This window comes from Mustela lutreola, chromosome 4 (genome assembly GCF_030435805.1).
Source record: "Mustela lutreola isolate mMusLut2 chromosome 4, mMusLut2.pri, whole genome shotgun sequence".
In the NCBI taxonomy this organism is placed as follows: Eukaryota; Metazoa; Chordata; class Mammalia; order Carnivora; family Mustelidae; genus Mustela; species Mustela lutreola.
Window position 1 is genome coordinate 8,738,203 of NC_081293.1, and position 25,900 is coordinate 8,764,102.

At 44.3% G+C, this 25,900-nt stretch overlaps 1 protein-coding gene across 1 annotated transcript in view; it reads right to left on the reverse strand.

The window, feature by feature from the left end:
* LOC131830044 (deleted in malignant brain tumors 1 protein-like) overlaps positions 1 to 24,587 on the reverse strand; it is a 76,644-nt gene extending 52,057 nt beyond the window's left edge. The window contains exons 1-15 of the mRNA XM_059172439.1: positions 24,485 to 24,587; positions 23,256 to 23,573; positions 23,033 to 23,104; positions 18,175 to 18,243; positions 17,835 to 17,906; positions 10,857 to 11,174; positions 9,904 to 9,933; positions 8,949 to 9,020; positions 6,840 to 7,157; positions 6,664 to 6,693; positions 5,447 to 5,485; positions 3,695 to 3,842; positions 2,424 to 2,614; positions 1,185 to 1,214; positions 549 to 590 (exon numbers count right to left, since the gene is read on the reverse strand). Coding sequence (XP_059028422.1) covers positions 549 to 590; positions 1,185 to 1,214; positions 2,424 to 2,614; positions 3,695 to 3,842; positions 5,447 to 5,485; positions 6,664 to 6,693; positions 6,840 to 7,157; positions 8,949 to 9,020; positions 9,904 to 9,933; positions 10,857 to 11,174; positions 17,835 to 17,906; positions 18,175 to 18,243; positions 23,033 to 23,104; positions 23,256 to 23,565 — 1,741 coding nt within the window. The 5' untranslated portion in view covers positions 23,566 to 23,573; positions 24,485 to 24,587. The remainder of the gene's footprint in view (positions 1 to 548; positions 591 to 1,184; positions 1,215 to 2,423; positions 2,615 to 3,694; positions 3,843 to 5,446; positions 5,486 to 6,663; positions 6,694 to 6,839; positions 7,158 to 8,948; positions 9,021 to 9,903; positions 9,934 to 10,856; positions 11,175 to 17,834; positions 17,907 to 18,174; positions 18,244 to 23,032; positions 23,105 to 23,255; positions 23,574 to 24,484) is intronic.
* Between the last annotated feature and the right edge of the window lie 1,313 nt (positions 24,588 to 25,900).

Consider the following 25,900-nt stretch of genomic DNA (forward strand, 5'->3'; position numbering starts at 1 on the left):
GTAATAACTCAGAAGGCAGGCGGAAGAGTGCCAGCATGCCAGTTCTATCCATGAGGAGACTTTAAGTCAGAGAAGTGGAGCTATTCACCCAAAATCCCACATCTGGGAGGTAGCAGATCTAAAGTCAGCGCTCCTGGTTCCAAAGTTCACTATTTTCTCTGCTATCCCATCTCACTGCCTCTGGAATAACTTTGATGCTCCACTCACTTTGAAAAAGACCATTAGTTACACAGATACAGGTTAACCAAGAGCAAGACTGGCCAAATAAAAAAAATAGAGAGCCCCACTAGAAGGCGCCTGGAAGTTGGTCAGGCTTTGGAGACTTTGAAAAACACACACAAAAAAATGAACTTTGCTCATGATTCTAGAGCCAAAGAATCCTAAGAGTTTTGGATGGTCCTAAAAATGTGCACAGAGTCAACTGGTCCATTTTTCAAATAGACGAGGTACATATAGTTGGTCCTGTTACTGCCCATGAAGCAGGTACAGATGGAGGTTCCAAGAGGAAAGGATAGTTGGTAAGTGAACGCATGCGTCCCAGGGCTTACCTGGTCTTGCTGTCACTGTCTTGGGTGTTGCTGTTGGGATTGCTGTGAATACAAGAAGACACCCTTCAGATAAAAAGGGTCAGATGGCAGCATCCCTTAAACACTAAGATTCTGGTTGATTCATTCTCCCTACCATCTTTACAATAAAGGACCTCCCAAATCGCATTCTGTTTATGTTGTTCCTCAGACATGTAGGATCCAACAGAATAGTCCTTTCTGTCCAGTCACTGGAAATATGATGACACTTGAATTGTGCCATTCTGTGCCAGAATGCAAACATGCGTGGTGCCCCTCTAGGGAAAAAGCCATTTCTGCTTCTGCTTTGTTAACTTTCCCTAAGTATGCAGGGCTTGATTAGATGTGTCTCCCGTTTTTGATAAAAGCAAGGAATTAAGAAATCAAATTGGCAATTACCAATTTACAGCCACCCAACGGTTGGTATGTGGAACTTGGTTCTACAGCGAATGGGTGTTAAGCTTGTACAAAGGGTGTACGGACAGAATCTCTCGGCTAGCTGGACCGATGCAGGAAATTAGGAAACATGGGACTATGATGCTACAAGCACCAGGAGGGGGGACAGAGGAAGACACAGAAATGAGGGGTGAAGATAAAGAAGCAACAGTAAATGTGACTCACTGATTAGATGTGGGGTCCTTGAACTTGCCTCTGCAACGACAAGGAAGCCTCAATAACTGCTCAATCACAGTGACAATGACTTTCTCCGACCCACTTTGTGACACGGAGCGCCTCCTTCCTGTTTCATAGCATACTTTCCAAGTGTGCTCACTGAGCCGCCCTGTGCTCCCTAACAGGGTGGGAGACTGATCTGAACAGCACCTCAGCCAAGACAGATGATAGAACTGCTCATGGGGTCCATGAGACAGATTCTTTTCTCTCAGTGGTAAACAGTGCAGGATCCACGGTTGGGTGGCCTCAGAACAATTATGGAACCTCTCTAGCCTCAGTTTCCCTGACTGTACAAGGGGAAGAACCATGGGTTCGTGTGAGGATGAAAGGCGGTAACACATGCAGAGTGCTTACAGGGTGGCCTCGCATAAAAGCAGCATTCAGTAAATGTTCGTTTCTATTTTGATCACTGTTGCTGTGATTACCCAACTTCAAGTACCTGTGCTGTATCAGAAACCTTGGCTCAGCTTCTGTCTGCCTTTTCGCCGCATGTCCTGTACATCCCAACTCTGCACTCATGCTGCTCCTTCTCCTGCGTGCCCCCTCCCCATTTCTCAACTCACAGCTTGTCAGGTTTAAAGACAAATCTAAGGCTGTCTCTTCCTATGTTTCCTTCGTGTTTTAGCCCACAGGGCTCTCTCTCTTTTCGAATGTCTTTGGCTGAGATGCATGTGTATGTCAATTTAGTATATTCTAGTCTATCCCATTTGTTTGCCTTCATTTAGTCTATTCTACTTGTCCTCTAATTGCATCACACGGGTTTGTCTTCAACTGCTTCAGATTGTACGTGAGCCCCTCTTAGTCTGGGACCACAGCTGCTTCTTCTGGAGGTCCTGAAACACCTGCCTCATACTAGATTCAGTGTAACTTCAGAAGCGGTGTCCCAATGGGCAAACTGTACCGAATATTTATGGGGAAGCAGGCTTGGGGTTGAATCGGCCAAGCACTGAGCACATGATTTACCATCGTTGTGCAAGGGCTTTACCTGTGTCATTCCAGGTAAGCCCCACAACAAGCCTAGGAAGAAGGAAGCTTCTCTAATCCCCATTACACAGGGAATGGTTTGAGGCACAGAGAGGTTGGGTCTCTTATCCAGAGTCACAGAGTAAGTGATGGTGCTGTAACTGGCCCCAAGGCAGGCATTCTAGCTGCCACTCCAAAGCTCCTGCTTTTAACTACCGTCCATACCTTTGGGTGCAGAGTAATAATAAGCAACGAAGTTTTTCCCTATGTTGTTGAAGCTTCGGAAGTACACGAGGGTCATTGAGCTGGAGGAGGACGCGTAGGTGAGGTAGGATCCAGAGCAGGTTTTCCCCAGGGACTTTGTCGAGGATGGAGGGCCGTCCAGGATTTCAAAATATTCATTGGTGCAATCTAGGCTAGAGAAGCAAAGACTGATGGCTGCCTCTTAGCCTCCCCATTAGCAGATCTCAGAGGGATGCTTTGAGGCAGGACCTGGCTTTCATGACAATAAAACTGGGGACAGATTAAAGCCTGTCAGTCATTTCAACATAGTATAAAATCCTTTTATCCCACTTTTTCTTGAGGGGATGGGATCTTAACTGGAAGAGGGAATAGGAGGCTGGAGTACTAGGTGGGCCCCTGCTGAGGCCTGGGGCTGCAGGTACCTGGAAGCCCAGGGCCAAGGGCAGGACCAGGCAGCAGCCTGCCTGTAGGACAGGGCTTCAGGCTTCAAGCAACCTATTTAGGAACTCCGCAGGCGACCTGCCTAGAGGGAAGTGAGCTACCAAGTCTGCCCAGCTTGCTCCGTGCAAGCCATCCCATCTGTCTGCTCTTCTTCCTGGTGAAGTTTTGTCCAGATGCCCGTAGGGTTAGAGTCAGAAGACCATCCCCAGGCCTCAGCCTCATGACCCGTCCATTCCAAGTCATTTTTTGATTAAGCAAAATTCAATAGCAATAGATAATTTAGGTTGCTCCTGGGACATTCATTTGTGAATGACATCAACATTGACTATTTACAATATTAAAACCTAAAATTTCTTGATTTATGAGGTCTAGGGGTTCCCTGGAATCTGCATCTTTAACCAGAGACTGAAACATTCTCTCTCTCTGTCTCTCTGTCTCTCTCTCTCTCTGTCTCTCTCTCTCTGTCTCTCTCTCTCTCTCTCTCTCACACACACACACACACACACACACACACAAGTGGATGTGGAAGATGGGAAAACAGAATAAGGTCTGTGGCTTAGCACAGTACTGCATGACTTCCTGGGTTGATATTGTCCTACAGTTATAGATGACGCCACCAGTGGGGGGAGCTGGGTGAAGGGTACATTGGACTCTATGTATTATTGTTGTAGCTTCCTGTGTGTCTACAATTACATCAAAATTCAAAATTAAGAAGGGCATGAAGAACTCTTTTGCTTGTGAGAATCAAGCACAGGAAAATGCTCAGACCTTTAAACTACACGGTGTACTTCAGTCATGTACTCGTGACTTACTTAAGATACGGAAATGCCAGCAGAATGTGATCAGAAGCATTGGCCTTTATTTCCCACACACAGGTTATGTTGTCATGCATTTCGTTCTGCGGGGGATTCCTAATCGCTCCAGATGAGTTGGTAATTACTCTGCCACACCTAGATTTTTCTAAAGAAGAAAAATATTTTAGGATTTCAGGGTTTTTTTTTTTTTTTCATTGTTCAGTTCACTACTTTTGGAATTCACACTTTCTTTTCCATTCACACTTTCTTTCCTTTTCTTTTCCACTACTTTTAGAATTCACACTCCCCACCCCCCCCACCCCCCCCGCCCCAAAAGGCCTCTTTGGTCATTAACCTTGTGGGTATGTCTTAGGACATGTCAGAGGCATACACCAGTCTAAAAACTCTTATAAGCTTAGGAAATTAGGGCAATAAGAGTGTCTGGATCTTGAAACATCTCTCACTTGTTTTTAGAAATCTATCACTGACGTGGCTGTGGCCGTGGCAGAGCAGTTATCCAGTATCAGCCAGAATCTTTCCTTCTGCTTGTTGCTCCCCTCGTGGGTTTTGTTCTGTGGGTTGGTTCTCTGGCTTTGACTTTTGTCAGGCCACCAGAAGTAACAAGTAAATGGCTTCATTTCCCCTAGTGAAGCTGAGTCTACATGGTGTCTTTATGTATATGAAGATGTCAGTGTCCCATCTGCCATCTGTTATAATTTATTAAAATTACACTATTAAAAATCCACTACTAAGTGGAGAGGACTTCCCTGAGTCATCTACCCCACCAACACTGACATCATTCTGTGTCTGTCTGTTCACCACATGTCCGTTTGTTTTCCATCTGCTTGTCTATCCATCTGTCCAATATTCAGTGCAAAATTAAAAGTAACACCTGTAGCAATGGCTTTCTCCATCAGACTATCTGGCTGTGCAAGAATTGGACCTATACTCGATTAGTTCTGGTCATCTACCTATGGCTCTTCCATAGAAGGACCAGCCAGGCTGTCCAGGCATCGGTATTATTTTAGCCCTTTATCTCCAAGTGGTGTCAAGAAAAGTTTAGCAGAGGGGCGCCTGGGTGGCTCAGGCATTAAGCATCTGCCTTTGGCTTGGGTCATGATTCCAGAGTCCTGGGATGGAGGCCCGCATCGGGCTCCCTGCTCAGCGGGAAGCCTGCTTCTCCCTCTCCCACTCCCTCAGCTTGTGTTTCCTTTCTCACTGTGTCTCTGTCTAATAAATAAATAAAAATCTTAAAAAACTAAAAAAGAAAAGTAAAAAAAAAAAAGAAAAGAAAGAAAATTTTAGTGGAGCTTCTGGAAGCCCCAGATATAGGCAAAAACCGAGGAGGGAAAATGGAAGATGCAAAGAAAGGATGAACAAGGAAGAAAGAGATTGTCAGAGAAGGGACAAGGGTAGAGAAGAAGAACATGGTCGTTATGGCGGCAGCGCTCTGCAGTGGTGCTCTTGGGTAGTGCTCGGGCAACACTGCTGTTAGGAGCCATGTGCCTTGCCCTTCACAGGCACTGTCCATGCTGGAGACCAAGCACACTGGTGTTACTTGATTATTTGGACCACCTTCTGTGACTACATAGCAATGGAACTGGAACCATAAAGCCATCTGCCTTCATTATTGGACTCTTCACTCAGAACGTGGGTTCAAAGGGGTCACCCAGACAGGGAGTGGTAATTTGCTCAGCTTTCTTGGAGAACCACTTCAGGGTTTGAGCTAAAAGATGGTGGTCAGAGCAGCCAAGGACACCAAAATCTCACCTGTGGTCATTGGTCCTGCTATGACAGCCAGTGGGCGATCTGTCAAACACAGAAAGGATATGTGGCTCATCAGCTGGCACTGAGGTCCTGACACTAGCTGCACATGATCCCCTGAGGAGCTCATAACAAATACAGTGTGGGGCCCTTCCCATAATGGCTGAGTCCTCTCTAGGGGCAAGGCCAGAACATGCAGGGGACATTAATGTGTGGGATGGAAAAAGCACTGATCTGGATCCTTCCCAGACTTTGATATATCATCCTCTTGTTATACACACAAATGAGATCTTTTTAAAAATGGGGGTTTAAGAACACTGAAGACACGAAATTCTGCCAACTATAGCCAATTCCAGTGACCCAAGGCCTGGAGTTATGAGACTTTGAGGTAAGAATAGGAAGAGGCCCCAATTCACCCTTTCCTTTGACCTGGTGTTGCTCAGAGATGGGAGGCCGACACCCAAGGATGCTGTGGATCCTCCTTTATGCCCCCTGCATATTTCCTCCCAGGGACACCTGACCCAGAAACCCCCACTGGAGACCATTCCTGGGACCAATCCATTTCCACCTGTTAGAGCTGACAACGCAGGAAGGAATGTGCCTGAGGCTTTATCAGACCTTTTCTACTCAGATTTATTCATGATTCACTCTCTGACCAAGAGCCAGCTGAGGGCAGGTCATCAGGGAACCTGGGGGTTTGATGAAGGAGAGAGGGTACTGGCATGGAGAACTCTGTGTGCTCGCATTAAGACCCTGTGGGAAAAGACCCTGTGGGCATTAAGACCCTGTGGGAAAACCAGTAGCAAAAGGAGCTCTATGGGCACCAGGAACAAAGCAGAAGCGGGGAGAGGGTGGGAATGGTCACCTTGACTTTGGCCTGGTCCAGCCCACCCGCCATTTGCCCCTGGGCAGGAAGTATCCTTAACCATCCCCCTACCCATATCTCATTGCCATTGCCTTGTGACCCTCAGAGCTGGTGACAAGTGCTATATACATGTCTGAGAAATTTAGAATCTACTTCCTGTGTACAGAATGGGGGAGAAGTTGAAAGTGAGGCTGGATCAAATGATTTCTAAGGTACTATCCAGTTCTCCCACTGGACAATCAGGTGACTCCACATGTCCTAGTCACTCCATGGTCCTGGAGGATGACACATCCAACTTCCAGAAGAACTTCTTCCCCAAGGTTTTGGAAACTGCACATGTAAATATTGCTTTCCTTACCCAGGGGTGACACGGTTGAGTATTCAGCATCTGTAAACATGAGGGGTTAAAATATCCACTGTGAGCAAATAATGCATGGGTTCCTTTTCAACAGCTCGATTTACATGGCCTTTTGAAAAGTGTTCTCTCAGGAAGAGCCAGGGCTGGGCTCTGCCTGGAGGGGAGCTGAGGTTTACCTGAGCAGATCACGCCAGCATCTTCTCCGTGCCCACAGTTGTGGGAAAACCAGCCGATGTGGGAGCACTCCTCCAGGCGCAGCTCGTCTCCCCTGCAGTGCACGTTGTCAAGGAGGATCTTCCCAGAACCTTCCCCAAAGTGGGCCTCACCGGGGGCTGACACAGCCCAGCCACACCCCAGCTGCCTGCAGATGATGTTTGCTTCTGGCAGGTCCCAGAGGTCATCACACACAGTCCCCCAGACTCCCTGGTGGAAGAGTTCTACACGGCCTGCGCACCTCCCATGGCCACCTACCAGCCGCACGGGGGCCCCGCCTCCTGCGAAAGAACGGTAGGTCATGGGCTGATGGTTGCTCTCTCTGCCTTTCCATGACTGGACTATCTGTTACCCAACCTAGCTTTTCTTATTTTCCATGACTTTGCTATCCACACTTTTCACGCGGTCATGTGAGCTCCCATGCCGTTCTCCAGCTAAGTCTGCTCTAAGCAGCGTGTAATGTCTTCCTTATCCACACTCGTGTTTCAGACAGCTTGCCTGTGGTAGAGTGCTTACAAAAATGACCACAGTGCTTCTCTTCCTGACATCCTCACTCTCTACAGTGTCATTGCTCCCCTGCCGGTCAAGAGGTCAGTTTACTTTCCTACTCTTTGACTTTAAGCTGTGGTATGTGACAGCGGAATGCGGCAGAAGTAATGTATACTCCTGTGGAGCTGAGGCCTCCAGAGGCATGACAGGCTTCAGTTCATTCCGTGGGAACACTGAGGGGATCCTGTAAGGAAGCTTGAGCTAGTCAGTGGGTGACAAAGGAGTAGTATTTTGCTCAGCTTCCTTGGAGAATCACTTCAGGGCTTACACTAAAAGATGGTGGACAGAGCAGCTGAGGACACCAAAGTGAGGTGGCCTCATCACTTCTGTCACCTCAGATAAGAGCTATGGAAGAGTAAGACATGTAAGGGAGTCCATCCTAGGTCAGGCAGCCTTCAGCTGACCTGTCAGCTAGACACAGATGCATGGACAAGACCAGCAGAGTCAGCCAAGACCAGCCAAGCCCATCCCAGAGGAGCAGAACTACCCAGCTAACCTGTGGACCATAAGCAGTGACAGATGGTGGTCATTTTAAGCCACTGTGTCTTGGGATGGTTTTACACGGCAATGGCAATTTTCCACACTCCCTTTTTAGATACATTACATTTTGTGGGGATCATCTTGCAATATATACAAATGTGGAATCCTTATGTTGTAGTCCTAAAACTAGTATTAATGTTATATGTCACTTACACCTCAATAAAAAATTGTATGCAAAGAAAAGAGCTTGGATAGATATATAAATAATGTTAACATGAAAAACACAAAAAAAGAAAGATGTGATTTCAGGTGATTGAAACTCACACAGCCAACAATAACACCTTTGGTCATTGCCATGGTTAGGAGCTATGGCACCTGCTGGGCATTCTTCTGCCAGGGATGGTCAGGCCCCTGGGAGTGATAATGGTTCCATTCTCTCCTTCCTGAATCTTTTGACTGTACAGCTAGATTAAAAGGCTCAGAGGTTCAATGTTTTACTCCTACCTTATCTGACCTCAGACTAGGCCTAATTCGTAAAAGAAAAAAAAAAAACTTAATTCAAGGCCGAATATCCTGAAATATTACTCATCCCTGAGCACAGCAGAAAACCATCTCAAACCACCAAACTGCTCACTAATTCTGTATGGTATTGGCCAGCCCTATATTCTAATTTGGAACACATGTTAATGTCTCCCACCCTGCAGCCCAAAGGCAGTCTGTCCAGTTTCCTCCTTGCCTGGCATAATTTTATTGTCCCTTCACCCTTCCGGTCTTGCCCAGACCCCTTGGCTCTAGATGGAGACCCTCTTCTGAGCACCTATGCATCCTGTGCTCCCCCATCAGAGCAATCACCACACTTTTTTGGTAACAGGATACTCCCTCCTTCCCCCATGAACTTAGATTATTTGAGGGTCAACTCTGTTTATTGTTCTATATAACCCCAGTGACATTATATATCCTTAGTGTCACATCTTTATTTACTCATCCTTTGTCGGATGAAAAAAATTATTCAGAAGACATAATATAAAAAGAAACAGCCTTACCTGGAGGTGCAGAAGAAGGTGGGTGTTGACCTGCTGATATCACCAATGATGTGGGAAGCAGGTTCTCATAGGCTATTGGTGGGTAAAAAGGAAGGACTGTCATCAGGGAACAGCCAGAACACTGGGAGAAGATACAGTTGCTTCAAGGGGTCATCTGTCTCCTCCCAGGATTCACCAGGAATAACCATGACATTTCTTTCTAAGGCCAATGACCTCATAGATCTTCATTTAGAACAGAACATAGCGTTATTGCCCATTGACAAATGAACATGCACCACATGGCCATCAGAAAAGCAAAGCTCGTGGACGATTTGCCCCATGTGGCTTGCCATAAGAGAGGTCATCAGTGGGTCATCATCTCTCTCTAATGGCATGGAGAATGGGTCATCATCTCTCTCTAATGGCATGGAGAATGAGGGCCAGGTCATTCATCTGGAGACAGACCAGCCAGGATCAGATTCCTCCAGCTCAGGGCGTTTTGCACCCCTCACACAACCTCTCTTAGTCGGCATTAGACCAAAAGGAGGAACTATGTGAATGCTTGTCAGGTGCTAGGTGTCTTTGGGCATTGTCATACTTAATTCTCCATCATTCAATTCTCTGTTATTCCTACTCTTGTGAAGAAAAATGAGATGAAATGGAATCAAGAGATGCTATAACTTGGCTGAGGTCCCATAACTGAGAGCGATCCTATATCATGTCTGTTCCTCCCATTAGGGTGCAGGCCCTGTGATGGCAGAGAGCTGGGGGTGGGGGGATTTTGATCATTGCTGTGGCCCCAGTGCTTATTGGCACAGAGTAGTATGCAGTGGGTACTCAGTCAGTATCCAATGAATGAACAGATGAGTGAATAAATGAAGCTCAGAATCAAACCAGGATCTGATTCTAAACCTCATGATCTTTCTTACATCATGCCAGGTCTAGTAGATGATGCCATATGTAACACGGGTTCTACCTGTAGGCAGAGCAGCTGTGGAGTCAGCACCTGTCAGCATGAAGAGAGATTGTGCATGTCATCATGTCTTATTCAGTGACTGTTTATTGGGATTGTCCTAGATTGAGGGAGCCGTGGGAAGCAGGGAGAGGAAGAGACCATGCCTTTGAGGGTCTCAGTATTTTCCCTGGGGATTTGAGACACAAGACCAGGCAGCAAATGTTCAGCGTCCCAGGGGAGCTTCAGAAGGCAGTACCCACCCCCTGCCCCAGGGTTCTTAGGTGTTGGGAGGCTCAGGAAGGGCCAAGTGCAGCCTGGTAGAGCTTGTCATTTGTGGGGACATTTGCTTCAGCTGCCAGCAGGATGGAATCAGGAAAGATTCTGTATGGCAGAGAGTCAACTAGCAGGACTCAGATTTGGGAAGGTCACCAGGTCTAGATGTGGAGGACCTGGAACATCAGCTGACAGATCTGGCCATCACCTAGAGATCACAAACTCAAACTCCAAAGTTTTCAAGGGCCATGGGAATAAAACAGATAAGGGATTTGAATGATGGGGACTATGTGAACTAGAAAGCTGTTTCTTGACCAAAGGGTCAGCTCTTGCTCAGATCCAGCCAGTTGATGTAATCAAACAATTTCTTGTTTTGAGCCTGAACTTGTTTTATTTTTTTCACAAATGCAAGAATTTGGATTTTTATGCCAGATACTCTGATTTGGCCGAATTCAAGTTCAGCCCAAATTTTCAAACCATCAAGCCACTTCTGAGCCTGGATCAGCGATAGTGAACCATACTCAATAAGAGGCAAGGAGATGGTCAGGCTGATGTATAACTTTGAAAAGATGTAGACAACACCAGTTGCCTGCCTCAATCCACTGACTTTTCTGGGCTATGCTATGTTGTGTGTGTGGAAGAATGAGAAGTGAGGGGATAGGAGTAGGCTTCCTAATGAGGGTTGACAGCGAACCCCTTACCTGCGCAGATAACGCTGGCATCCTCCAGGTGCCCGCAGTTGAGCCCAGCCTCACCCCTGTGCACGCACAGCCCCAGATGGCTCTCAGCGCCGGCACACTGCACGTCGTCCAGCAGGATCTTCCCGGAGCCTGCCCCAAAGTGGGCCCCTCTGGGGGCTGCCACAGCCTGGCCACACTGCAGCTGGCGACACACCACTGTGGCCTCAGCCAGGTCCCAGAGGTCATCACATACGGTTCCCCATGTGCCCTGGATGAGAACCTCCACTCGGCCTGAGCACTTGCCTGTGCCGTTCACCAGTCTCACAGCCATCCAGTGTCCTGCGGAGGCACAGAGCAATGGGAAATTATGAGATTGACCTTTGTGTCAGCATATTGCCTTGATCCTGTTACAGTGCTCTTTTATACTGCTAATGTCATAATTGCTCTCAGTTGGGCAGATAGAGACCTCTACAGTCTTGGAACATCAAGACTAGACTTTCTTCTTCCTGGAAGTGCTGGAAGACCCCAGTAGGCAGCAGCATCAGACTTTTAGAAGGGGAAATCCAGAGGCCCTGGGTTCTCAACCTTATACATGTCCCCTCATCCCACTTATAGCAAAAGAACTGCAGGGAACCCTTGACCTGAGGGTTGCATGGATAGGGCCCTTTGAGAGCCATGCCTTGGTGGACAGTTGACTAGAGTCTTCCTGTGGAAGTTGCCCAGTGTGGTGTAATCTGGAGATTATAGGGCACTCTTTTCAGCTCTAGAGACATTTCTTTGTTACCAGCATGGTTGTACTTTTAACCACAGAATGTTCACTTAAGATGTATTAGGATGCAAAACTGGATAAAGTTCACCCCTCAGGATTTATAACCAATGACAGGATGGAGAAGCCACACACATTGCACTATCAGGACAAATAACGAGGAACACCTCTAGGAGTCTAATAGTGTTATTGGTGATGGACACTTATCTATTTTGGGAGATCAGTTCATGAAGAAATGGCTTTGAAACATGAAGTCTATTTCTGCAGGTTGGTCATAAGGAAAGGGGGCTCGCTCCAGACACAGTGAAGGGAAGGGCAAGTTCACACAGGAGGGAAACCTGTGGGGTCTTCAACTGCAACATGATTTGATTAAATGAGCTCCTCACTTCTCCTTCCCCAAGCATGAGAAAGGCATGTGAACGCTGTGATCTACAAGGACAGAGAAGACGGAAGGATAATAAGAGCTGATGGAAAGTTTCAGCACATTCTTTGTAGAAACTAGAGAGCAGGAGGGTAGGGTCAGGAGGATGTTTGCAGGGCATTAACTTGGGCTGTAGTGGGCTAGGTGGGGGTGGCTACCCACCAGAAGTGAGCAGACTCACCACAGAGAAACCTTGCGGGTGATGTTTGGAGCAATGGGGTGCCAACCAATGTAGGCCTGAGATGCTGAGGAAGAAGGGGATCGTGGTCAATTGTGTTTCTGAAAGATGTCTACAAAGTATCTCCCATTCCTCAAGGCCTTCTGGACCTTGAGAGTCCCACGTGCCAAGGAGACCTTCTGCATCATCCCTTCAAACCTGGGTGAGTTGTGACTTTCTTGAACCCCTCAGGGTGAGGGAACTGCCACGCACTCACCTTCTGTTTCTCTAGGGACACACGCCTGGGACCTGGCCACCACCCTGGGAGAAAGGCCAGGCCTCGTGCAGATGTTGACATCTGAAATCCATTTCTCAATGTGTTTAAATTTCCCTAGGCCAGTTCTCTCACTTCAGCAAAAAGCAAATAATTGATGACAACAATGATGACGACAGTTATAATAAGGCTAATGTTTATATAGACTTTCTAGTGTCCAGCACTAAGTGACTGACACCATCAGCTCCTTTAACCTCCACCACGGTTCTCAAACCACATCTATGTATCTATATACATGTGTAGATGTGTGTATATAAATAATAGTGTGTATACATGCATATAGGCACACTCACAGATGTGTTATATACAAACATATTCTATTATTATATTATTATTATACGTGGGTAAGGGAATTAAGGCACAAAGCAGTTGAAAAACATGCCCAAGATCACACAGTTCTGGGCAACCAGTATTTGAAATTGGGCCATTTGGTTCCACGGTCCATGCAAGAAATCTTAGTAAGATTTACTTAGTAGAAAACAAAACAAACGAAAACTGGAGAACAATCTCAAAAGAATCAGATTAATATTTTATAGGTATTGAATCAAGGTAGTGGGTGAAGTTGGAGAAGGAAGGCTACATGACAGTAAGCCTGTTAGCACTGTGAAATTTTAGCTCATGTGCATAGAACACCATGATGGATGGATGGATGGAAGGTAGGAAGGAAGAGGAGAGAGGAAGAAAGGAAAGAAGGAGGGAGGGGAGGGGGAGAGAGTAATACAGGAGGGGGGCAGGCAGGAAGGAAGGCAGGACGTGGGAGGAGGAAGGGAGGGGGGGAAAGAATCCTGTTATACTGCAACATTAACTAGGCCTAATTTTACAAATGTGTCTCTGCTGGAAAGCAATTTTTTTTCACCCAAATTTGTTTAGAATAATTCAGGGTAGCACATGGAGGAATTCAATAATTTAGAACTCACCCATTCACTAAAACCCATTAGGCCAAATACTAGTCTTAAGAGCTGCCTCCTGAAAAATGAAACTGTTCCCTGGTCAGATAATTTTGGAAAAATTGTGGATACTTAACCCCTTTTGGGAATCCACAAGCTTATTCACAGAATAAAATCCCTTAGATGTCCTAAGGTAAGACTACAACAAAGCCAAGAACTCAACCCATGAATGCAAGAGAAACTTCTGAGATTTGGAAACGGAGCCCTGGTTTGAGTCAGTGTTACTGTCTTGCAAAATTCAAACTCCACACAACACGTTTCAGAAACACCAACATATCCTAATAACAAAACTAAAGCAAAATTTTTCTTAGAAATAATGACTTCTGCACAGCAAAGGAAATAGTCAGCAAAACTAAGAGGGAATCCATGGAATAGGGGAAGATATTTGCAAATGACATGACAGACAAAGGGCTGGTATCCAAGATCTATAAAGAACTTGCCAAACTCAACACCCAAAAACAAATAATCAAGTCAAAAAATGGGCAGAAGACATGAACAGACTCTTCTCCAAAGAAGTCATACAAGTGACTAACAGACACATGAAAAAATGTTCAACGTCATTAGCCATTGGGGAAATTCAAATCAAAACCACATTGAGATACCACCTCACACCAGTTAGAATGGCAAAAATTAACAAGGCAAGAAACAAGTGTTGGAGAGGATGTGGAGAAAGGGGAGCCCTCTTACACTGTTGGTGGGAATGCAGGTTGGTGCAGCCACTCTGGAAAACAGTGTGGAGATTCCTCAAAAAGTTAAAAATACAGCTACCCTATGACCCAGCAACTGCACCATTGGGTACTTACATCAAAGATACAGAGAAGAGGCGGCACACGCACCCCAGTGCTCCCAGCAGCAATGGCCACAATCAACAAACTGTGAAAGGAGCTGAAATATCCTTCAACAGATGAATGGATAAAGAAGATGTGGTCCATGTACACAATGGAATATTACTCAGCCATTAGAAAGGATGAATACCTACCATTTGCATCAACATGGATGGAACAGAGGGGATTAAGTTAAGTAAAGTAAATCAAGCAGAGAAAGGCCATTGTCATATGGTTTCACTTGTAGGTGGAACAACGGACTAGCACGGAGGACATTAGGGGAAGGAAGAGAAACAGAAAGGTGGGGGATTAGAGGCGAAAATGAACCATGAAAGGCTCTGGACTCTGGGAAATAATCTGAGGGCTTCAGAGGGTACGGGGGAGAAGGGATGGGTTAGCCTGGCGATGTATTAAAGAGGGCACCTGGTGCAATGAACACTGGGTATTATATGGAAACAATGAAGCACGGAACACTGCATCAAAAACTAATGATGTACTGTATGGTGACCAAGATTACATAATAATGATAAAAAAATTAATGACTAATGCTCTTTTTTTCCCCCTGTTCTTGTCTTTAGTAATAAGGTGCATTTTATTTTTGAAACATTTAAATATGAAAATATATGCAGGACATAAGGTACCAAATTATATCTTAAAATTTGTATTACTATACATCTGAGTCTAGGCTAATTTAGAGCTAATAATTCAGTAGCTAAGGTGAAAATAGAAATACCAAGACACCAAACAAAAAACAACTGAGTCAAAAGGAATGAAGACAATGTCTTTTACTTAAACAAAAGACACTCTTTTTTTTTTTTTTTTTTTTTTTTTTGGAGGGAGCTGCTGCCCATGTACATGTAATGTAGGAATTTATTAAGCAGTAATATCTTTTCATCCTACAGATTTTTTAAAAAGATTTTATTTATTTACTTATTTATTTATTTGACAGACAGAGATCACAAGTAAGCAGAGAGGCAGGCAGAGAGAGAAGGGGAGGCAGGTTCCCTGCTGAGCTCCTAGCAGCAATGGCCACAATCCGAGAGCCCGATGCAGGACTTGAACCCAGGACCCAGGATCAGGACCTGAGTCGAAGGCAGAGGATTAACTCACTGAGCCTCCCAGGTACCCCTCAGCCTACAGAATTTTTATAATAAATCTTAACTTATTAGAGATGAAGATCTGTTTCTGTAGATGCAAAATATATATGCTCACATTCCTTTTATCAACATTTTCTTTCATTTTCTGATCCTTACTGTAAGTGCGGAGTTACTCAGACCTGTTCTTTTCCCTCACTGCTAACCAGAGGGATTCTAACAGCTCCTCAGTGATGCCTGGGAGAAAGATCTCAGCAAGGTAGAAAGGAAGAAAAAGTCCTTCTTTTCAGTTAGATACAGAAAAACAGATACTATTTTGCGTTATAATGCTGTCTTCACAGATGAAAGTTTTAATAAAGGAGAAATAATCTGTATTATTTTGAGTGAAAGGGTCTGCAATTCTCATGGTTGGTTTATTTTGTTGTTGTTGTTGCCCTGGCCATGATATTGACATTCTACATTCTAGAATGTTCTAAAAAAAAAAAAAAAAAAAGGCAAAACCCTAGTGGGTTTTTGTGTTATGTCAACAGTGATCTTCAGCATGTCTCAGTTCCCTACATGGAAGAGATAAGAAGCAGAACCCACTGCCTCACTGGATTTCTTAGTTAAACGAAGAGTTTAAGAGTTCTATGTCTCATTGTGTGACGTCCTCTACCTTACAAAATAGGAGTAGAAATAGAATACAGTACAATATAATATAATACAACATAATGTGAATAACAGAAGTAGTAATATTTCTCTAATATTTTTTTGAGATCAGTTGGCCTATACATGCGAGTAGAATTGCAGGTGGGAATGTGCACCGTTAGTATAATCACAAGGAGATTATGCTCAGAAAAGAAGGCGAGGAAGCCTGCTGAGAGGTTGTAGGTCAAAACCTCTTTTGGGTTTTGGGACTTTGGGACTTCCCCAAAGTCCCAGTTCTCCCGGGGTGTCAATATTTGCTCTGTGGACACCCTCCTCTCTACCTCATTCTGGAAAAGCATGGAAACACCGAAGTGTGACTATTGCCTACTGTTCTTCACTTGGTCCTGCCAGGAACTGTGTGCTCTGCTCCCTAAAAGACGAACTTCTCTTTTCAACAAAGCTCCTGTGAGCAAACGTGGCCCAAGAACAGGCTGCCTTGCTATGAAGCACTGCTATTAATGGGCAGCCTGGCTTACAGAGCCCAGCTCTGACTCTGTGGACTTGGAATGGCTCTTACCACAACCAGTCAAATCTCCTGCCCCAGGAAGCTGTAAAATAAGTCAGAATCCCCTCTCATCCAATTTGAAATAGCTTCGTGGTGGGCAGAAGTGTCATGTTTTCCCTCTTCCCCAAACAGCCTTGGGGTGGTGGTGGGTTCAGACCACTAGTTATTCAGAACAACCAAGAGCAGCAGACAGCTTCATCGATCAGATGTGGTGGGCCCACTGCCTGGGGCTATGTGACTTTTAAAAGGCCCCCAAAATGTCCTATTCTCTTTTAAAATTTGAATAAAAAGATGACTATAATCTAGTCTGCTTTCCACTTTTTTAAATACCAACACAGTCATAAAATATTATTAGATGTGTGTATATATATACATACATATGGAGAAAGGGGTCCTTGAAGACAAAAGTGCCTAAGGGCCCCAAGGATGTCAAGAAGTAGCTCAAGCCAGGGTCTGAAACATCAGAGGTCATGTGTAACTGCTGTGTGATGCTCTTTTAGGAGGAAGCAGAATGACTACACACAGCCACCAACTTCTGCCATACCATTTATTTTAAACACACTCGCATGATTCAGCTGTGCATGACTTGACCTGGAAAAATCCAGTTGCTGATGATGTGTATTACTGCAGAACCAATCTTAAAGATGCCAAAATGGCATAACGGGCTTTTCCCCTTTGTAATCATAGATATGCAGGCAGGTCCACCAGGGTGAGGAAGGAAGAAACAGATTGGGGTTCATTTCCGATACAGAGTTCTAGGGACACTAAAATGATATATTTTGCCATTTTGCCAACTGTCCCATTGGAAAATGTGAATTTGAAAGTTTTTCCTATTAGGATTTTTGTATTAAAAACAACAGAGTAAGTGAGGACCCACAGCTGAATCCCCAGTTTCCTGGCTATGGTCTTAATGAACTTCTCCCATAGCAATGAGACTTTCAAGAATGTTCTCATCCCAGTAGTCCAGACGTAGCTTTGGACAAGCTATCCCCTAACCCAAAAGGCTAGTCATCATGTGGGTTTGGAGTCAGACTGATAATGTGCCCAAATCTTGACTTCATCATGTTGTGGGTGGATGATGCTAGAAAGTGATCCTTTCTTGTTTTGTGGAACAAAGACGCAGTAGTGGGGAGAATAAGGCTGGTGGGTTGTTGTGAGTGCTTAACGAACTGTCCATTCTACGAATGCACCGATTCTCTGTTTCATCACATTTTGATTGTTCCACAAACATTAGCTCCTTCCCGGATTTTTCCCAAGGACTTACCTGCCAGGGTTGTAGGTGTGGATAGTGGGGCTGCAGGCTCTGCCGTGTCTATCGTTGCAAAAAATCCATCACCTGTGGGTGGGGACAAACAGAAGCATCTCTAGTAATTGGGACATCCCCGAATCTCAACTTTAGAAAGACCAAGGTTCCAACACCAACCCAGCTTGAAGGTCACATTCAAACATGAACGTCATTTCCTGATTCAGCTCCTATGCAGGCAAGGAGTCCTCCCAAGGCTGTGATCAGCACTCCGCATGGTGTCAGGTCTGGGAAGGGGACAGCCCAGTGTTTGGCCCTCGGTGCCCTCCCTCTATTCCCTGTAGAAGAAATGCCAGCTGACCTGCTGGAGTCATTGTCACAGGAAGTGTAGCAGGCTCTGTGGTGGGCATGGCTGCTGTCCGTGCATCACCTGTGCGTGTAAAACAAAGAGACACTCATTGCTAGAAAACACCAGAAAGTGAATTTCTGACAAGCGCAAAGAGAAGACTAGGCACAAATCTGTCCTACTAGGGTTTTTAGTCATCATTCCAATCTCCTTTGTGGCCACATTCAACCAACACTGGATCTCAGACTCACTGTGGGATGAAAATGCTCATACTGGGATGGTGGGTCATTTTGCTAAGTGCCCACAGAACCAATTAAGAATTTTTCCCTCTTTTCCTTTGAGGAGCAATCCAGATGTGTTCTACCACAGGGACACACAATCAATTAATGGCTGAATGGCTGAATTCCATTTATTTGTGGTGTCTTTATCTGGGCTCTGAGTAACCTAAGCCATGTGAGGCTTCCATAGGACATTAAGGCAGCCCTGTTTTCATCTTATTAACTCATAAAACAGTAATAGAGTACTGTATTGTTTCCTTTTTAAAACAATTTTACCAAGGTATCCTTGATATCCAGAGGGTTGCACATGTTCAATGTGTATGGCTTTTTGGGTCGGAATATATGAAAACACTTGTGACGCTATCACCACAGTCATGGTAACAGACACACCCAGCACCTCCCAGAATTTCTCTGTGTTTTTCCCCTCCTTTTTTTTTTTTTTTCCATGTGAACACTTAACATGATGTGTATCCTCTTAACAAATTTTGAAGTGCACAATACAGTATTGTATACAACTATAGGCACTATGTTGTATGGAAGATCTCTAGCACTTACTCATCTAGTATAACTGAAACTTCTTCCCCAGTAAACTCCCTGTTTCCCCCTCCCTCAAGCCCTGACAATCCCATTCTCTCTGCTTCTGTGAGTTTGACTATTTTATTTTTTTAAAGATTTTATTTATTTATTTGACAGACAGAAACCACAAGTAGGCAGAGAGGCAGGCAGAGAGAGAGAAGAGGAAGCAGGTTCCCCACCAAGCAGAGAGCCTGATTCGGGGCTCGATACCAGGACCCCAGGACCATGACCTGAGCCGAAGGTAGAGGCTTAACCCACTGAGCCACCCAGGTGTCCCGAGTTTGACTATTTTAGATGCTTCATATAAGTGAAATCATGCAGTATTTATTCTTCTGTGACTACTTTATTTCACTTAGTGTTATGTCCTTCAGGTTCGCCTATGTTGTTACAAATGGCAGAATTTCCTTCTTTTTTAAGGCTGAATAATATTTCTTTGTATGTGTATATCACATGTTCTTTATCCAGTTATCTGTTGGTGGACGCGTGGGTTTTTTTTTTTTAATATCTTGACTATTGTGAGTGCTACCATGAACATGGTAGTGCAGTAAGAATGATTTCAATTCTTTAGATATATTACCCAGAAGTGGGATTGCTAGATCATATGGTAGTTCTATTTTTAATTTTTTGAGGAATCTTTGAAATGCTTTCCATAGCAGCTGAACAATTTTACATTTCTACTAACAGTGTACAGGGCTCCAATTTCTCCACAAGCTCACCAATACTTGTTATCTCCCTTTTCTAAAAATAGTAGCCATCCTGGGGTGCCTGGGTGGCTCAGTTGGTTAAGTGTCTGACTCTTGATTTCAGCTCGGGTTGTGATCTCAGGTTGCAGATCTGCTTGGGATTCTCTCTTCCCCTCCCTCTGTCCCTCACCCCCATGTGCATCACGTGTGTGCAGTCTCTCTCTCTCAAAGAAATAAAACTAAAAAAATTTAGTAGACATTCTAACAGGTGTAAAGTGATATCTTATTGTAGTTTTGATTTGCACCTTCCTAACCATGATACTGAGAATCTTTTCATATACCTGTTGGACACTTTTACGTCCTCTTTGGAGAAATGTCTGTTCAAGTCTTTTGCCCATTTAAAAAAATCTGGTTATTTGATTTTTTTAATATAAGTTTTAGGAGCTTCATATAGATTTTGGAAATTAACCCCTTAGAAGATATATGGTTTGCAAATATTTACTCCCATTTCATTGGTTGACTTTTAATTCTGTTGATCGTTACTTCCGCCATGTAGAAGCTCTTCAGGTTGATATAATCCCATTTACTAATTTTTATTTTTGTTGCCTGTGTTTTGGGTGTTATATACAAGAAGTTATTGCTAAGACCAGTGTGAAAAGACTTCCCTGTTTTCTTCTAGAAATTTAATATTTTCTAGCATTATGTTTAATTCTTTAATCTTTAATCTTTTAATTCTTTAATCTCTTTAATTCTTTAATCTATTTTGAATTAATTCTTACATATGGTATAAGGTAGGGGTCCAATTTCATCTTTTTGCATATGGGTATTCAGTTTTCCCAATATCATCTGTCAAAGAGACCATCCTTTTCCCACTGTGTGTTCTTGGTATCCTTGTCAAAGATCAGTTGAGTATGTATGTGTGGGTTTATTTCTCTATTCTCTTCCATGGGTCAACATGCCTATTTTTGTACCAGTACTGTAGTGTAGGTTTATAACACACTTTGAAAACAGGAAACGTTATGCCTCCAGCTTTGATCTTTCTCAAGACCACTTTGGCTATTCTGGGTCTTTGTAGTTTCACATGAATTTTAGTTTTTTTCTTCATATTTCTATAAAAATTGCCATTGGGATTTTTGTGGAAATAGCTTTGAGTCTATAGATCTCTGTGGTGGCATGGACATTTTAAAAAATTTATTTATTTATTTGACACAGAGAGAGAGAGCTTAAGCAGGTGGAGTAGCAGGCAGAGGGAGAAGGAGAAGCACGCTCTGTGCTGAGTAAGGAGGCTGACACAGGGCTTGATCCCAGGACCCTGAGATCATGACCTGAGCTGAAGGCATCCCAGCAATGGGCTACCCAGGAGCCTCAGCATTTTATTCTTATTGATGCTATTGCAAATGGGATTGTCTTCTTAATTTCTACACTCATTGTTAGTGTAGAAAAGCACAATTGATTTTTGTATGTTGATTCTGTATCTTGTAACTTTGCTGATTTCTTTTAGTTCTAACATTTCTTTTTTTTTTCCTCTGTGGAGTGTTTAGAGTTTTCTACAAATCGGATCATGTCATCTGGAAACAGAATTTTACTTTTTCCTTTCCCATTTCATTTCTTCTATTTATTTTTCTTGTCTAATTGCTCTGGCTAGGATTTCTAGTACTATACGGAATTGAAGTGCCAAGAGTGAGCATCCTTGTCTTTTTTTCTGATCTTTAAGGAAAGGCTTTAAAATTTTCACCACTGTGCATGATATTGACTATGGTCTTGTCATATATGGCCTTTATTATGTCGAGGTACTTTCCTTCTACACCTAGTTTGTTAAGCATTTTTATCATGAAAGGGTGGTAAATTTTGTCAAATGCTTTTTCTGCCTCATGTGATTTCTTTTTTAAAAAATTATTTGTTTTTTTAAAAAGGTAATTCCAGTGTAGTTAACATATAATGATATATTGGTTTCAAGTGTACAACATTGTGATTCAGCAATTCTATATGTTACTCAGTGCTTATCACAATGAGTGTATTCTTAATCCCCTTCATTGATTGCACCCATTTTTGAAATCTTTAATTATGTTAGTGTGGCATATCACTCTTATTGATTTGTATATGTTGAATCATCCTTACATCTCAGAGAAAAAAATCCCACTTGCTTACAAGGTATGACCCTTTAATTGCATTGTTGTATGGTTTTCTTTTTAAAAAGATCTCGAGCAATTAGAGCAAAATATTAGAATTTGATAAAGCTCAGTAGTGGGTACCAAAGAGTTCATGATACTGTCCTTAACATTTGTCAGTGAGTTTGATATTTTTCATAATATTCTTTTACATATATAAACAATTGACTAGTCACTTCATTATTGTGATATGTTTAAATAATTTGTAACTAGACTATCTAGAAATTGTTAAGCCACCAAACTTGTTATTTAAAATGGGCTGGAATAGAAAAGGGAAAATACATATAACTTATTTTTTTTAGTTGGACTTCTGGTTCATTGTCCATAGGATGATGTAGAATCAGTCTTAGTATGTCAAAAACACCAGAAGCTTTACTCCTAATGGTGAAGCAACTGAGACTCCGTTCCAATCAGAGGAAAGAAGGGGACTCACGAGTGTCTAGCTGATGTCAGTGAGAATTTCACCAGCAACCATTTTATGATGACATCCGTGTATCGTGTACTTAAGGAAACGGGCTTCATTGCTCTCCTATCAAATATCTACAGAGAGAGGAACTATTCATTTTTATATGTTGTGTCTTCTTCTAACCACTTATTTGTTCCTGTATTCTCCAGATTCTTGAAATTAAAAGGATGCTATATAATGATCACACAAATATCTACTGGTATGTGAATCTTTAAGCAGTTTTAAAAATATGTGTCGATCACCTTAAATCATAGTTGGTAGAAATTAACTCAAACTTAACTGAATTAATTTTAATAGACTGAGCCTCTGAACCCTTTGGAGTCAACTCAACATTCTCAACACACAGGCTTCATTTTAGCGACGTCAGGAATTATTTAAGAGGTCTAGATGATGAAGTGAGAAACCTGATTCGCCTTCTGCTCTGGGCCCCTCTGTATAGTGTGGTAGCATGTAGAGTGGCTGATAACAATTCCACCCTGGAGTGACTCAACCACGTGGGCTACTGAACTGCACCACCCCAGGAATTACCATTCACAAATAACACGTGATGACCTCCATGGGGACAAAATTCCACAGTGCATTCTACAAGGGTGGTGCCCCTGAAGTTGTTCAGTGTGAAGACCCTCCTAACACGCCTTATGAAAGGGACATTCTAGGGAGGAAAGTCTTGAAGCAAAAGAACCGAGCAAAGAATGGACTTACCTGACAGTGTGTATGAAGAGGTGGCACTTTTAGGCTCCGTGTTTGGAGTGGGGCCTGGTGAACCATCACCACCTAATTGTCAGAAGAAAAAACACAAGCTAAGGTCTACAGTGCCACTTATAACGTAAGTGTTATTAAAATAATCATAGAGAAATATGTGAGGGGAGAGACAAAGGAGTGATGTCATGGTAAAAAAAAAAAAAAAATAACAACAGCTCTTTACCTGTGCAGACAACACCAGCGTCCTCCAGGTGCCCGCAGTTGAGCCCGGCCTCACCCCTGTGCATGCACTGCCCCAGGTGGCTCTCAGCACCCGCACACTGCACGTCGTCCAGCAGGATCTTCCCGGAGCCTGCCCCAAAGTGGGCCCCTGTGGGGGCCGCCACAGCCCGGCCACACTGCAGCTGGCGGCATACCACTGTGGCCTCGGCCAGGTCCCAGAGGTCATCACACACGGTTCCCCATGTGCCCTGGATGAGAACTTCCACCCGGCCTGAGCACCTGCCTGTGCCGTTCACCAGCCTCACCGCCATCCAAGCCCCTGGGGAGGCACAAGCAAGAGAGAGACTGGAGACCTAGTTCTCTGAGGGCAGGGAAATTTCCCGTATTGGGGTAGAGTGCATGGTGATAATTGCTTAAATTTTCAGAAATTTTGTCTCTTGGTCACAACCCCCATCACCTACAGTAAAAGAACAGATTTTGTAGCTTTCTTTATTTATCTTTTTTATTTCTTCGTATTGAGAGGACTTGTCTTCTGCCAGTGTAGCCCAACAGACCTGGAAGTCAATACCCCAGGTGATTTTGAGAGGAATTGTTTGCTGGTTACCTGGAGATGTACAGGAGATTTGGCTTATGGAAATGTTAGTTCTGCAATTGAAGGCAGGGAGGCATTAGCTCGTTGCGCTAAGGAGAAGGCCTAGATTCGGCCAAGGAGACCAGTGTTGCTCAGCTGCAACAGTGCAGGGAAATGGACAGTCCAAATTACTAGTGAACATTCTGTCTTTAGTCTCTTCTGTCACAGTAAGGCTCTGCTGTAGACAGCCTAGTCATGTACCTGACATGCAACATTTCCACGGACTTTTCTCAGACCACCTTGGGATGAGCAGTTAGTCCTCATTCACGCCTTTCTCCGCTAATACACCCAGGGGCCACATCCATCTGTGTGCCCAAGAAAAACACTGTGAAACCAACTTGATCCCCGTAGCGGGGTGGCTCTGGGAGCTCCAGCCCTCACCACGTATGGTCGTGTGACTCTAGCATCACAGAGTGTCTTCTGTTCATGTCCTTTCTGAGCCTCTGTTGATGCATTTGTGAAATGCTGGAGATCACACCTTCCTTTATGGTTATTGTGGTGGAACAGAATAGCGAAAGCTCGTACGTCTGTGTGTGGCACGGACTAGATGCTGAGAAAACCTGGAGCACAGCCCTAGGCAAGTCACAGGGACACATTACCTGCTGATGCGAGTGTGGAGGGAAGGGTCGGAGGGTGCGTTGTGGGTATGGTAGCTGACAGTCCATCACCTGTGAAGGGGCACAAACAGGGACATCACTTGGGACCAAGAGCCTTCTATTACCATATAGGAAAGAATATGCTTACAATGGGAACATTCCAAAACTATGACAACTATGTGTTGTCACTGGTTTCCCCCACAATGCTTGAGGCAGGGAAGCCCTCACTTTGCCCTGTCTTAACACTTCGTTCTCCAGTCTCTAGGATGAGGTTTTGCCATATTGCCCATGGCCTGTGCACTCTAGCTCTCGGAATGCCCGTGAGTCCATTTCTGGTTCTCTCTGTTGCCATCTCTCTTCTTTCTCTTTTAGGAAACCACTGGCTGTGTGCAAGTGGGGACATGGCATTAGTATCAATGAGGGGAAGTTTTAGCTTTGCCCTAGGTGTTTGGCCAACTCACCCAGACCCTGGGTTACCTAAGCAATGTGTGATTTTCAGCAGCTCTTGTTGCCCATTTTGTCTCTACAAACATTTGTCGGAAGAATTTATTGTCATAACATTTTGGGGCTAGTGAAGATGTCAAGTAGCAATTAACCCCGCAGACTGGATAGTTAATGCAGAGAGAAGATTTGTGTTGTCACTTCCTCCTTGGCCAAGTGGTGTTGGTGGCGCCGACCTTAACTTTCAGTAATAACCCGCAGGTGCCATCCATGGCTGCTGCCAGAGGACAGGGAGACCCAGCACAGGTCGGGTGCTGGAGGAACCGTGTCTACACCGGGTGCCTCAGCTTTGGGAGCTCTGCGGCCGTCCCCATCCCTTATGGGCACCAGTTTGAAGAGCTCTCCCCACTGCCCCCTTCTGATAGATAGGCAGATGCACTGGGGGCATCATCTGCTTTTCATAATGCTTTGAGCCTGTTTGGGTCCTTTTAAGACTGACTACATTGCAATGGACGGAACCCCTGAACCAGTGGAATACAATTTGGATTTCCCAGCCGTAAGTTCGGAGAGGCAGAAAAGGAATGCTTTGAGAATTCCAGTAAGGGTTAAGCATCCCATCTTGTAAAAGTCTTGCCCCTTCTCATTCTTATCTGCAGTATTTGCACCGTAAAGAGGAATTCGGCGGCTCTGCTGTCTTGACGTACCTCTAGCACAGTGTTCATTGAGGAAGTGTCTTCTAGAGGGTCAACAGAAGCAAAAGCAAATGCAGCAAGCAAAGGTGACCTACCTGTGAGTGTGTCCACTGAGGGAAACGCTTCAAGCCCTGGGGTGGGGCTGGAGGCTGGTGGACCATCAGTACCTGAAGATTGAAAGGCACAGACCTGGCTTCTAATCATGAGGCTTACAATATGGTCGGAGGGGGCTTCTTCAATACATTGTGTAATGGCTGGTGTGAGTGCAGGTGGAGAATGCCTGAAC